The 15,049-nt window shown below is 40.7% G+C and overlaps 1 protein-coding gene across 1 annotated transcript in view; it reads right to left on the bottom strand.

Moving 5' to 3' along the window:
* Window positions 1–15,049, bottom strand: part of SYNE2 (spectrin repeat containing nuclear envelope protein 2) — a 174,981-nt gene that overhangs the window by 141,468 nt on the left and 18,464 nt on the right. The window contains exons 13-33 of the mRNA XM_053475442.1: window positions 13,269–13,381; window positions 12,931–13,093; window positions 11,570–11,666; window positions 11,066–11,250; window positions 10,652–10,798; window positions 10,138–10,212; window positions 8,869–9,021; window positions 8,518–8,652; window positions 8,272–8,430; window positions 7,883–8,103; window positions 7,308–7,359; window positions 7,030–7,118; window positions 6,708–6,831; window positions 6,075–6,232; window positions 5,473–5,620; window positions 4,688–5,320; window positions 3,656–4,239; window positions 2,939–3,109; window positions 2,164–2,314; window positions 585–743; window positions 180–341 (exon numbers count right to left, since the gene is read on the bottom strand). Of these exons, the coding sequence (XP_053331417.1) occupies window positions 180–341; window positions 585–743; window positions 2,164–2,314; window positions 2,939–3,109; window positions 3,656–4,239; window positions 4,688–5,320; window positions 5,473–5,620; window positions 6,075–6,232; window positions 6,708–6,831; window positions 7,030–7,118; window positions 7,308–7,359; window positions 7,883–8,103; window positions 8,272–8,430; window positions 8,518–8,652; window positions 8,869–9,021; window positions 10,138–10,212; window positions 10,652–10,798; window positions 11,066–11,250; window positions 11,570–11,666; window positions 12,931–13,093; window positions 13,269–13,381 (3,879 nt within the window). The remainder of the gene's footprint in view (window positions 1–179; window positions 342–584; window positions 744–2,163; window positions 2,315–2,938; window positions 3,110–3,655; window positions 4,240–4,687; window positions 5,321–5,472; window positions 5,621–6,074; window positions 6,233–6,707; window positions 6,832–7,029; window positions 7,119–7,307; window positions 7,360–7,882; window positions 8,104–8,271; window positions 8,431–8,517; window positions 8,653–8,868; window positions 9,022–10,137; window positions 10,213–10,651; window positions 10,799–11,065; window positions 11,251–11,569; window positions 11,667–12,930; window positions 13,094–13,268; window positions 13,382–15,049) is intronic.

The raw sequence follows: 15,049 nt of genomic DNA, 5'->3' as shown, positions 1-15,049 counted from the left end.
CGACTACAAACCTCAGCCAGAAAATGTCTTCATTACAATCATTTTACATCAGAAACACATTTTGTATAAATAACGTTAACATCGCATCATCAAATCGTTAGAATTCAAAAAGCTTAACGGAACTTTGATGTTCTTTTAGCGGAATTTTTTGTTACTTTGTAGCACAGAAATGTACTCGCCTGTAACGACGACGCGTCCTCGATGGTGAGGTCGGAGCCCTCGCACAGTTTCAGCCTTAACTCGCACCACCGCCCAATGTCTTCCGAGGCGGTGAGGATTTTGTTCCAAAGGCGGAAGGCGGTTTTTAGGTTTTCCCCGTAAATGTCAATTTTTTCACATATCTGTATGATGAAAACAGGGCGTGATATAGAGAATGCTATACGAGACGGCACGGGTACGGGGAGAAGACCTATCGGCCACCACTGGTGGAGTAAACCCAACTTCTCCTGCTCCATAGACAATCCTCTGATACTATAGACATTCTGACCCGGAACCCTCAGTTACTACAAAGGAACCTACTGGGCACGGATGTTTATTGGAAAGATTATTTGGGGTATAAAGGCATCAGGGAGGGGGGAACGTACATCCAGCCATTTATCCACCATGGCGTTGGCCTCCTTCTGGAAAGGCGGGCTTTCAAAACTTTTCATCTTATTCAGGTGGAACTGCAGGTTCTTACAAATACGGTTTACTTCCTCGACGTCTTCCACCCGATCGTTAAACTCCTGCTTTACGGCTTCCACCTGCCGGGGAGAAGCAGATACGTTATATATTATATACATTGTACATACATTATACATTATATAAGAAAAATTATATAAGAAATTATAAGCAACATATTCAGATTTTTTTTAAAAAAGTAACTTTTTTTTATTGAATTACCGTATTGGCTCGGATATAGGCCGCCCCCGTATATAGGCCGCACCCTAAAAGTTTGGTGCTTTTTTAAAGAAAAAGTTTTTTTCTTTAAAAAAGCACCAAAAACATGCTGCCACTCTGTCCCCCCCCCGAGATATGCTGCCACTCTGTCCCCCCCCCCCCGAGATACGCTGCCACTCTGTCCCCCCCCCGAGATACGCTGCCACTCTGTCCCCCCCCCGACTTACCACAGTAGACTCCCGGGTGTCTTACGGGGCCAGAGGGGGACATCTATGCACATCGTGTATACAGCTCCCAGTGCCGGCACTCAGCGGAAGTGCCGGCACCGGAAGTTGTATACGTGTATTTAGTAGATGTCTTCCGCCGGCCCTGCAAGACACCCGGGAGTCTGCTCTGGTAAGTCCGGGGGGTTAAAATGCATCGTGCGGATGTTCACCGGCAACGGCGCCGGTGAACGTCCGTGCGATGCGCTTAGACAACCTCCCGTGCCGGTACTCCCCCCGTGGAAAGTGCCGGCAGGGGAGGCTGTCTGAGCGTATCAGACAGTAGGATGCAGGTCCCCTGTACCGCTGCGGGGGATCTGTATCCTAACCCCGCTGCCTGCCCGGCGCCCGGGACTGCATGTCCCGGGCGTCGGGCGCTAGACCCCGAATATAGGCCGCACCCCCACTTTAAAGACTTAAAGTGGGGGGAAAAAGTGCGGCCTATATTCAGGCCAATACGGTACTACCCCAAGTGGCAGATATTTTATTTAAGGAAACAGCGACCTCTAGTGTCCGACATTAAAAAAGCAATACGAAACTAAAATAAATACAATAATAATTATATTACCTAAAGTATGCATAAAATGTAGATTTCTACAATTCTGCATGATAAAATATAGCATTTATTAAATGAAAATGTGTTGGCTTTCCACCTCCTTAACCCTTTTCTATAAGACACCCTCTATAAAGATGTTAACCCCTCCCCATTGTTGTGGTTGGTTACCAACCCCCCCCATGTCACAGGAGTACTCCGAAGAGAAGAATGCAGGTGGAGAGTCGAAGATGGAGGAGCGGGGAAGGACAAACTGAGACGGAGATGGAGCAGCGGAGAAGGAGAAGTGAAGGAAAAGTGGAGAAGCGGAGATGGGGAAGCGCAGGCACAGAACGGATTTGGGGTCCCATCATGTTTTTGGACATTCATATGAATTAACAATTAAAAAAAACATTTAAAAACGTTCAAAAATTCTCACATCTACTCTCCGGCTCTTGGTGGTTACAAATAAAATGCAAAAAGCAATACCTTGGCGATGGTTTTTTGGAGGTTTTCTTTGCCCATGTAGGATGACCGCTGCGATATCGTATCTTCTCCTTTCTGTATCAGAGAGGTCAGCGCGGTCCGGCACCTCTGGAACCTGCGCAGGAGCTCCAAAGCCTTCTCACACTCCTCCTTACTATTCAAAGACAAAGAAGGTAGAAAACGGGTTTAATTCTAAAATACATGAAGGGGACGGCAGACATGGCCCAAAAGGCAAAGTATTTCAGAGGACGCCCCAACATTTTCAACCGCCAGGGAATTAAACCGGATTCATCCACAACGAGCAGAACAGCGACCCCACGTGATACATTGTATCTGTAGAAGACCTGATTAAGAGTCTCCCCAACAATAAAAGGACCGCAGATCCAATCGGGCCCTGATGTTAGGAGCTTCTCCAAGTCATGTTTATTTACTAAAAAGTTTAAGTTTTGTACAAAAAAATAGAACATTGGTCTGTTGGTCAAGAATCTTGTTGTAGATTTTGTAAAAGAATTTATTATTATTAGATTATTATAATATATTATTATTTTATTACTTTATTATAATAATAATAAAGTGTTATTGTTTTTAATGATTGTTTTAATGGCGCGTGGATACTTTTCGGCTCCATCCTGGACGTTATGGCGGACAAAATCTCCTACCGTGAGAATCAACTGGATCGCTTTAGATTCCCACGAAAGGGATTCATTTAGCCAACTTCTGCTAAAAAAAAGAAATTACTTTATAGAATTATTTATTTCTCCGGCCCCCGGGTTCTTACCTGTAAATGATGCACTGCCTTGTATCTTCCCACAATACTTCGCACCGCTCCACACCTTCAAAGCCCTCCCGTTGCGTAGAGACGAGAAGCTCGGCCGCGCCATCAACAATCGAATCTTTTTCTCCAGAGTACGAATCAAGATCCTTTTCCAGTTTAGCCAGACTCTTCATCCTTAAAGAAGATGATAGAAATTACTTCCAAACAGAGCAGCGGCTTAAGCACTGAAGGAGCCGACGTCCTTGGATCGCCGCCACTCAATTCATTGTTGTAGGGAACACAATGTATCTACTGAGATATCTAGTGAGATACACCTCGATCTCTGTAACTGCCCTCTAAAATATCGGGGGCATTGAAACAAATAATTATTGCTACAGTTTGGTGGACCTTTAAGTATCGTGATGAAAGAAGAATAGTTATGTGGAGCAGTCCATGGTGGCCATGGAGATGGTAGCAGAAGGCTTAGATGACTCTTCCCCATTGGGGTTGGGTGGCTTCAATCTGTTGGCGTCAGAGGGTATAAGTTAAACACAATTGCCCCACCAACTTAGCTAACGCAAGCCTTCAATACAGCGGGGCTTGGGATGGCCTTCTAGGTAACGAAGGAGAAGGGCAATCGTTGGGGAACTTCAGGCAAGGATCAATAATTAAGAGTATTAAATAAACAAAGTATAAGGAATAAAGTATATTTCTTAAGTCTATAGAACCACCGCTGCGTACCTTTGCCGGATGGAAGGAATCGTTGGATCTTTTAAGCTGAGTTTCTCGGTTTTGTCCTGAAGGTGCTGCATGTGTTTGCAGAACTTGTTGAGCCGAGCGGTCAGCGCCGAGACCTTCTCTCTCCGATCCAGGGTTCTCAGCTCCCGAAGGGTCGCCTCGCGAGCCTTTCCCAGTCTTCCGGAGAATCGGCCAATCAGCTCCTGGCACGAGGTCCCCGTCGCAGTTTCCGGATCTTCTAGTAGGATTTCCGATGCTTGTAAGGAGACGTCCAGCTCCTCGGCTTCTTCTCGTAACGAGGAAACCTCCCTTTCCAACGTTTCAAGTTTCTTTTGTTTCTCCAGCACGGTTCTTCTCTCCATCCCCGGGACGACAGCTTCTGCTTCAACGGACGACCGTAACGCCTCGAGAGAACACAGAAATGTCTTCAAGGCTCTCAGGGCATTCTCTCTTTCCCTCATCGCTTCGTGGTTTGCCTTTAGCTCGATTTTGTATCGCTGCACGACGCTTGGGTCTTCGCCGATCTCCGCAGGAGAACCCGGACCGTCGACTTTATGGATCTCGTCTTCATAGGCGCTTCGAACGTCCTACAAGAAATGAAGGTTAAAAAAATAAACAATGGTCAACACAGCGAGTGTTTTAACCCCTTAATGACAAAATACATTGTTTTCAATGGGTTAAGGGACCGCCCATTGTCCTTAAGGGGTTAAATATAGCTTAAATAGTTACGATGTTACCGTTAATAATAACCCAAAAACATATCAGTACTTGGTACCTTGAGGAAGCTCCTGGTCCAAACAAACAATTTAATAACCTCTTGAGTTTCAATATATTTCTTAGATTGCACTCAACATTCTAAATGGTTTTTGGCTTTATTTTATTTGTTTTATATTTTTATTTTATAATTACTTGTAACACACACCACGGGGGCAACCTCTCCCTCCATTCCTCCAGTTGAGGAATCGACCAAGTAATGAGAAATATGGCAGCCGTTACAGTTTTCGGTAACCCCAAATTCACCCGGACTTCACCTACCTTTATCTCCTGTATCACCGAGCCCATCTCCAGCAATGTGAACTTCTCCGTCTCCTGGCCCTCGGTCTTCTGTTCTGAAACCGTTTCGTTCTGCATCGGCGGATCCAAAGACGTATTAAGAGGTTCCCGACTAACGCCTTCTCTCCTTTCCAAATCGCCGAGCTCTTGCGCAACTTTTCGTCTGGCCTCTTCTAAGTTTTTGGAGAACCCGGCAAGCAGCTTCTCACAAGACGTTTCTCCTCCGACTTCTGGATCTTCCAGAGAGATCTCTGCCGCTTGAAGGGACACGTCAAGAATCAGAGCCTCTTGCCGCAGACGGTACACTTCTTTGACTAATGCTTCAAGTCCTCTTTGCTTCTCGCGGAGCGTTGTGTCGTCCATCCCATGAAGAGCGGCTGCAGCTTCGATGGACGACTTGGTGGCTTGAAGAGAAGACAAGAAATGTTCCAGGGCTTTGAGAACGTTCTCTCTTTCCGTCATGGTTTCACTCGTGGCTTCCAATTGAGTTTTGTACTGGTGGACCACGGATTGAACCGACTGATAATCTACTGGACTTGATGGATCAACGACCTCGTTAAGAGATTCCAGTTGATCACACTGTTGAATCTTATCTTCAACGCAGTACTGAAAGTCCTACAAAAAACGGCAAGTCGCGACAAAACAAATCCCGCGTTAGACCAAAATGTTTCTATTCGTGTTTAACGAAGACAAAATAACTTTGGTAAGGACGTTGTCACTCAGAATTCTGTCAATCAATTTAAAAGTCAACCCTAATATTTATTTACCTTTAGCTCCTGGAAAACCGATTTCATGGCCGAGAGGGTGAATTTCTCCATCTCCTGTTTCCTGGGCTTCTGGTTGGAGTCACACAGCAAAGTAACATCTTCTTCGATTGGTAACAGAATATCGATTGTGGAATCCAGAGACTGGACCCTATGTAACGACAAAGATTCTCTAATGTATCACAAGAACATACAAGCACAGGCTGGTTTAGAACATATCTTCAATGCTATCTAGATCATTAACACCATATGTTAGGACAGGGGTGTCCAACCTGCAGCCCTCCAGCTGCTGCAGGACTACATCTCCCAGAATGCTCTTTCAGCTAAGGGGCTGGCTGAGGAGTATGGGAGACGTAGTCCTGCAGCAGCTGGAGGGCCGCACGTTGGACACCCCTGTGTTAGGATATACATTATTAAGAATCCTTCTGATTTGTCTTGCCCAAACATTTGACGCACGACCCTTATGACTTATTACAGGCTTGCGCTTACAAAGACAACGTCCCCAACCGTCCATCTATCATGAGACTCAATGTGTTAGTAGCGGGAGAGTCGGCGTGGATCAATCCTAACGTGAAGGTACGGATCAAGTACGATTATTTCCATACCGGCTTGCAATTTCTTCTTTAAGAGTTTCCAGGTCGGTCTGGAATATCTTTCTTTTCTCAGATAATTTCTTTTTCTCCGTCCCATCCACGAGGGCCTCCAGAGTACGCGAGGCGCTCTCCAACTTCACCCAGCGCAGCTCTGCCTCGGCTTGTAACTCCTAGAATAAACAACGCTATCATTACACTTTATTTTACATAAAATAGCTCAATTGATTTACAAGATTTGCTGCCTGAAACCTAGATTTTATTAAATTTAATTTATATATCAATGTATACAAATTTATAAGCTTAATATATATATATATATATATATATATATATATATATACACACTGTATATACATATATATGAAATAGAAACAATTGTTATAAATGACTTAAGTTACACTAACGGTAACAATATTCATTTTTGTCAACAAAGTATCAACTTTTTCAAGGAGAGTGACTTTCCTTTAATGGCATCTTCTAGACTTCACCATTTGGGGGGGGGAAATCATTTTGGACAAAACATTTAAAAACATCCTTTCTTACAGCTTACAATGTAAAACGTGTGTTTTAACCCCTTAAGGACAGTGGGCGGTCCCTAAACCCATTGAAAACAATGCGTTTTGTCACTAAGGGGTTAAGCCGTACCTGCAGCTCGCGAAGTCGGCTTTGAAGATCTCGAATGTCTTCGGCATCCCGCGGACTCTCGGTCATAAATTTCTCTCTTGTGCTTTTTACCAAATTTTCCAGATTAGACTTCTCAGCACCGTACCTTAACAAAACAACATATTCTCTAAAAAAACTCCATAATCAGGCAAACTACTGAAAATGATCACGTTGTGTCGTTATATATATATATATATATATATATATATATATATATATATATAATGTATATATTATATTGTTTTTTATGCATTTTTACAACGTGAGGAATTGCTTATGTGTCTTATACGTTTTACCCAATTACCTCCGTAACATTGTATCTATGGAACCATTCGTTTGGTTGTTTTCACATATTAAACTTCCGTTCCGCTGCTCGGGGTCGACTTCAGACATCTAGAAAAAAATAGCAAATAAAGGAAAAAACGTTAAAAGTCTTTATTAAACCATCTACATTTAAAGGCTTTTGCATACACCTTCAAAAAAAAAAAAGTAAAGCCCCAAACCTCACGTGATGCAGGACTAAATTTGCCAAAAGCAATACTGTTGCAAAGGTCTAAATGAAGAAGATAGGTTTCCGTGTACCTGTTCTGATTTGTCGCCGCCTGCCCCGTTTTCGTAAGCAATAAAAGGAACGCTGCAAAGAAATTTAGAAAAGTTAGTAAAACATTTCCTTGGATTTTTTTATTTTTTATTATTATTATTTTTTTGGGGTGCTTATTAAAACTGCAAGTATTATCAATTTTATCTGCTAATTAAAAAAAATAAAACAAATGCGTAGAATTAAAACAAAAATGTAGTAATGATGCATTTTAAATTTTAAGAAAATACTTTACGCTCAGACACGATGCTGGATATATATATATTTTTCCCAAAGTAAATATTTGAACATTAATGATTAATCAGGAGAATGATTGTATGTGTGCTATAACCACTGCTGCCACCAGGGGGAGCCCTAATCAGATTATTATTATTATTATTATCTTTTATTTATATAGCGCCAAGAATTCCCGCAGTGCTTCTTACAGTCCCTGCACTCAAAGGGTCTGACAAAACTAAGAGAAACCGATACATTAGATGGCTTTGCACGCAATCTTACAATCGGACTGTATATATATATATATATATATATAGTTTTTTGCATTTCTTCTGAGACTTACTTTTCCTCGTGGAACTGTTTAGTCTGACCTTGATGAGTCAGTAAGGAACTTAGAACCTCGGACGCTCGTCTCTCTAACGCCTCCAGCTTTCTTGCGCACTCTGCAATTAACGCGTCGGCATCCGCGTTATCTCTGGACGTACTCGGGGCGGCAACCAATTCCTTCATCGCCCGCAGACAACGGTTCAGCCTCCCCTGACAGCCTTCCTCAGAAAACAAAACCTGTACAAGATAACGTAAACCCCGTTACGTGTCAGCAGGAAAGACTCCAAGCGACCCCAAACTTTTGAATGCAGTGTAGGTCAGATTTTTTTTTAAAAAAAAGAATTGTCTTAAACATATTTTTTTTAGAAAAAATAAGAGAATAAATGGTTGATTTTGATCTCGCACCCTGTGATCTCGGATGAGGTCCTCCTCGCCTCGAGGATCCGCGGACTTCTCCTCTTTGCGGATCTGTTCTTCCAGTTCGCAGAATAACTCCTCGAATCTCTTTTTTTCCACGAGAATTTTTAATTGAAATACATAGGACTCTATCTCGTCGCGAACGGCCTGGAATTGAGAAGCCGATACGTTAAAGTCGCCGTAAATACTGTTTCTCACTGAGAAATATGCAGAGAATCGGTCATTTTTTGGTACCTGCCACCTGTTGCGGATGTCGGCGCTCACCGAATCCACGGCCGCCTTTTCATTAGGACTCGAAATGTTTTTCATTTGATCGGCTGCTTTCAAAAACCCGTCAAGATTTTCATTGCCGTAACTCCCCGCGGTTTTCTGCAAAGAGAACGGAAACTTACAATAATTTGTGGATCCAAATTCGTCTAAAAACATTATTTTCTGTGTTATCGCGGCTTTAAATAGCCGTTATTTATTAGTAAGCGTTACAGCAGTGGTTTGGTTCCAGTGCCGTTTTCTCTTTAATAAACTTTTCAGTTAATAAACTTCAGCCCCCCCCAAAAACCCCACAAGCGTCTCGGAGGACGGCCGGACCTCGTACTGCGAGATGAACTCCTCGGGGGCGAGTCTTTGTCCGAGGAGCTGAGTCGCCGTGGTGATGTACCATTCCAGTTTGCTCTTTGAACTCTCAAACCTGTCTTTTATTTCAGCCTCGGAGGAACGCGACGCCGAAGCAGGGGATTCCTGCTGAAATGTAACAAAAGAAATATAAATAACAAGAAAATAAATATTTATACAAAATATATATATAAATAAAACATAAATAATCATATAAATAAACAACAACAAAATAATAATATTAGTATGCACTACTTAATAAATAATACTGGTATCATACATTAACAACATTCTTATGCTCGATAAATACAAATAATTATATATAATACTAATAATAATCATATACAGAAATATACTACTACTACTACTACTACTATTAATAATAATAATAATGCAAAAATATACTACTACTACTAATAATAACAATAATAATACAAACATATACTACTACTAATAATAATAATAATAATCCTACAAATACAAAAATATACTACTACTAATAATAATACTACAAATACAAAAATATACTACTACTACTAATAATAATACTAATAATAATACTAATAATACAAAAATATACTACTACTAATAATAATAATACTAATAATAATACAAAAATATACTACTACTACTACTAATAATACTAATAATAATACTAATAATACAAAAATATACTACTACTACTAATAATAATAATAATAATACAAAAATATACTACTACTTCTAATACTACAAATACAAAAATATACTACTACTAATACTAATAATAGTAATACTACTAATAATAATACTAATACAAAAAGTTACTAGTACTACTACTAATTATAATAATAATAATAATAATCCAAACATATACTACTACTACTACTACTACTAATAATACTACTAATAATACAAAAATATACTACTACTACTACTAATAATAATAATAATACTAATAATACAAAAATATACTACTACTACTAATACTACAAATACAAAAATATACTACTACTAATACTAATACTAATACTAGTAATACTAATAATAATAATACTAATACAAAAAGTTACTAATTCTAATAATAATACAAAAATATACTAGTACTACTAAAAATAATACCAAAAATCTACTACTAATAATAATAACAATAATAATAATATATATGAATTTCTTAAAGTCGCTTAGGAAAAAGTTTGTGAAAATGGTCACTTTACTGAGTTCCTTGGTTTTGGGTTTTTTTGGGGGGGGGGTTTGTGATGTTACCTCTCCTTTTTCAGGCGGGTTGGTTGGAGTTTTGCTGCCGTTCTCCACTTTCTTCTGCTCTTCATAGACTTTCACCTTAGAGAAAATGTCATTAAAATTTGAACCACGTACCAGGCAAAAAAAACCCCGAAACATTGGTTTGGTTCCCAAAATATTAAAGAACAAAAGCCAAATTATTCTATTCTTTTCAAACACAACCGGCTCCGTTTTTAGATGTATTATTTGTTTTTAGACATTAAGGCATTTGGTTTAAAATAACCTTTTCCATCAGTACCATGCAATACCATGCATATGTTGGCACAAAGTCTGAAAAGTGGCATTATCACCATAGCAACCAATAGAATGCTCCAATAAGGATCGTTTTTTAGTTTCTCTGTATTCTCCCTATTTTTATTTTCATTATAATCGGATATTTTATTTTCCTTCAACAAGATTTTTTTTCTAGAAAGAAAATACTGGAAAAAAAAAGAAAAAAAAAAAAAAAAAAAAGTAACCAAGTCTTAAAAAAACATACATATTTGTTCCATCGACCGTTTACAGCCTTCAGTGTGCTGGAGAGTTTTGAAGCCGTGTTTTCGGCGGTTCTTTCGATCAGGAAGTTTCCATCGTTGTTGGAAGACGCGTGGACGGATTTCCACTTGGACATGATCTCCATGGGAACCTGGATTTGTGTTCCAAAATATTACTCATCGCCAGAAAATAATGGCTGACTCACCCGATACGTCTGTTTAGAGACTACTCTGGATTATGGATCTACCGCCCCGCCTCCTCTTTTACTTACATTCTTACCCTCTACCACCTCTGCTGGGAGGCTGTTCCAGTAAAGTAAATCTTCCTTCCATTCCATTTAAGCCTCTGAGCCTCTGGTTTTAGATGATGGCCTCGTGTTCTAACATTTTTACCCCAATTAAGTCAGAAAATGACCTACTTTAACATTTTGTATCCTTTGTTGTTCATCCAACCAGCGTGTAATTAGCGCGATATTGTTTTCAAAATGCGTCCAAGAAGAGAGAACGTTTTCCAAGTTGGATTTGGCGTCCTGGGCGGCTTTCAGGAACCGTTCATATTTCGACTGGATCGCTTCGTACTCCTTTATGATTTCAGAATCGTTTGCTGTATGACAATATAAAAAAAAAACAAAAAAAAACAGTCTTACATGCTTTAACGGGCTACAGGCATGATGGATGAAAGGGTTAATTATTAATATCCAATTAATATCCAAAAAGACAGCAATCTTGGTCAAAAATGCTCAATTTGGAAAAATTAATCAGAAAATTATATTACTAAAAATGTTCCACTTTATACAAAGCATTTTTCTTATTTTTTTTTTTTTTAAATGTGCTAATTATTTAACATACAAAAAAAAACCCTCTTACAAAAATCTTTAATATATATTTGTTTGTTTAGTCATTTAAACTGGGACGTTGCTTACAATATTCATCTGAAGCCATTAGCCGGGCGTTAAGCTCCCGGAATCGCAGGAAAGCCGTCTCAAGTTGAATCAGCATCTGTTTTTCTTCCATAAAATCCTAAATATAAAATTAAAGTTTAAAAAAAAAACAAAAAAAAAAAACAGTAATTTTTGGTCCATCAAATCCACAATGATGTGGCTTTGCTTCAAATAAAACATCAAAATGTGTTAACGTGTGCAAGCGAATGTATAGGTGAATAGATATAAATAAAAGATAATAATAAAAATAATAATAATATTAATAATAATAATAATATAGGTGAAAAATACATTATTTCCTTGAATTTGATGATAATAAAGTCTGCGTGGGTGCAAAAAACACGTGTGACGGGTATTTCATCGGGTTGTTGGATACTGAAGAAATTTAAAAAGTTTAACCCCTTAAGGACAATGGGCGGTCCCTTAACCCATTGAAAACAATGCATTTTGAGCCGGTACATGTACAGGCTTTGCCATTAAGGGGTTAAAAAGCAGTTAAAGGGACAGGGGGTGGCAGGAAAGTGTTCCCATTTAAGTCAATGAGAGCCCTTTCTGGCCGTGTGCTCAATAGTTGAGTATATCATGGGTGAGGAGATGTGTCAGACCCAACTTGGGGGGGGGGCAGAGAAAGAGGGTTATTAAGACCCCCCCCATACATTAGCAAGGGGGGGCTTTAAAATGTAAAGAGACCTCTTCGCTCTCATATAGATCAATGTGAATATGAAGGCTGTCCCTTTTATTTCAGAAGTGAAGGTAGGACTGGGTGCGGACTGGTTAATAAACCACCTTTATGTCAATATTTACACATTATCGCATACAATGATAAAAAACACACATCACGTACAAAGCACAAAGATCCCAACGTGATCCAGAAGAGGAATTGAGCTGCGCTACGGAATCTGTTGGTGCTCTATAACATGTAATGATGATTCGCTAACATTTGTTTTGGGGGGGAAATCTGGTTAAAGCGGGGTTAACGAAACACATGTCAGGCTGCAATCCTGGGAAAAGTCTTTATTTGCTCCGATTCAGTAACATTTGATTATTTTTATATGTTTCACTTGTAATTCCACTCACAGCCACTGGGGGGGGGATACAACAAACTCTTTCGTCTGCATTTGCATGGAGCCTGGATCCTTTCTGTGTTCCTTTTATTGTCAACTCTCCAGGAGCCTTCATGGAACATAGTGTAACAAAGGCTTTAGGCAACATTTACACGGTGACTTGATCCTTTCTGATCTCGTTTTATGGAAATCGCACCAGCGCCCTTCACGGTGAATAATTCATGCGGTGAAATTCATTCTAAACAGAAATGGACAATAAACCCGTATATCGGAACTCACTTTCCAGTCGGCCAGAAGCGCCTCCACCGATTCCCGGGATTTGTACTTTCCAGTCCAGATTTTTAAACTGGGTTTAGCCTCCTTCAGCAGCCCCAGCACGTGATGCGCGGCACAGCGGTAATCCACAAGAGCGATAAAACTCCCTTCTACTATTTTATTTATCCTAAAAATAAAATAAAAATATTTAAAAACAAAAAAATAAGTTTATTTCTTATGAACATGAATATAAATCTTAAAAAAAAAAGTGTCATGGAAATTAAAGGAAAAAGCCCTTTTTAGGTCCTTCCGCATCAAACAAAAAAATGAAAAGAGACGAAAGTTCTAAGAACCGGCCGTACCTGGTCTTCATCTCCTCTATCTTATCACTCGGCACAAGAATCGCACCGTTTTCATCTAAGTTCTTGAAGGATTTGACGGTTTCCAAATGATCAGCAGCCGGGGATATCCTATCCTGTAAGAAATATTTCGTGAAATAAATGTGAAATACATATTTTCAACAGAATAAAATATCCCAAGAATTCATGCGCTTGAAAGTCCCCAAATAACGCGAATCCCCTGTCCATGGGAAATATTAATACAGAAGAATTCCGGGGTTACATTACAAATGTGTTCCAATGGCCCTTTATCACTCCCATCACTCCTGTGTTCCAATGGCCCTTTATCACTCCCATCACTCCTGTGTTCCAATGGCCCTTTATCACTCCCATCACTCCTGTGTTCCAATGGCCCTTTATCACTCCCATCACTCCTGTGTTCCAATGGCCCTTTATCACTCCCATCACTCCTGTGTTCCAATGGCCCTTTATCACTCCCATCACTCCTGTGTTCCAATGGCCCTTTATCACTCCCATCACTCCTGTGTTCCAATGGCCTTTTATCACTCCCATCACTCCTGTGTTCCAATGGCCCTTTATCACTCCCATCACTCCTGTGTTCCAGTGGCCCTTTATCACTCCCATCACTCCTGTGTTCCAATGGCCCTTTATCACTCCCATCACTCCTGTGTTCCAATGGCCCTTTATCACTCCCATCACTACTATGTTCCAATGGCCCTTTATCACTCCCATCACTCCTGTGTTCCAGTGGCCCTTTATCACTCCCATCACTCCTGTGTTCCAGTGGCCCTTTATCACTCCCATCACACCTGTGTTCCAATGCCCCTTTATCACTCCCATCACACCTGTGTTCCAATGGCCCTTTATCACTCCCATCACACCTGTGTTCCAATGGCCCTTTATCACTCCCATCACACCTGTGTTCCAGTGGCCCTTTATCACTCCCATCACTCCTGTGTTCCAGTGGCCCTTTATCACTCCCATCACTCCTGTGTTCCTGTGGCCCTTTATCACTCCCATCACTCCTGTGTTCCAGTGGCCCTTTATCACTCCCATCACACCTGTGTTCCAATGGCCCTTTATCACTCCCATCACTCCTGTGTTCCAATGGCCCTTTATCACTCCCATCACTCCTGTGTTCCAATGGCCCTTTATCACTCCCATCACTCCTGTGTTCCAATGGCCCTTTATCACTCCCATCACTCCTGTGTTCCAATGGCCCTTTATCACTCCCATCACTCCTGTGTTCCAATGGCCCTTTATCACTCCCATCACTCCTGTGTTCCAATGGCCCTTTATCACTCCCATCACTCCTGTGTTCCAATGGCCCTTTATCACTCCCATCACTCCTGTGTTCCAGTGGTCCTTTATCACTCCCATCACTCCTGTGTTCCAATGGCCCTTTATCACTCCCATCACTCCTGTGTTCCAATGGCCCTTTATCACTCCCATCACTCCTGTGTTCCAATGGCCCTTTATCACTCCCATCACTCCTATGTTCCAATGGCCCTTTATCACTCCCATCACTCCTGTGTTCCAGTGGCCCTTTATCACTCCCATCACTCCTGTGTTCCAGTGGCCCTTTATCACTCCCATCACTCCTGTGTTCCTGTGGCCCTTTATCACTCCCATCACTCCTGTGTTCCAGTGGCCCTTTATCACTCCCATCACACCTGTGTTCCAATGGCCCTTTATCACTCCCATCACTCCTGTGTTCCAATGGCCCTTTATCACTCCCATCACTCCTGTGTTCCAATGGCCCTTTATCACTCCCATCACTCCTG

This window comes from Spea bombifrons, chromosome 9 (genome assembly GCF_027358695.1).
Source record: "Spea bombifrons isolate aSpeBom1 chromosome 9, aSpeBom1.2.pri, whole genome shotgun sequence".
Classification (NCBI taxonomy): Eukaryota; Metazoa; Chordata; class Amphibia; order Anura; family Pelobatidae; genus Spea; species Spea bombifrons.
Note: the sequence above shows the minus strand (reverse complement) of the source record. Positions and strands in the feature narration are given on the sequence as shown.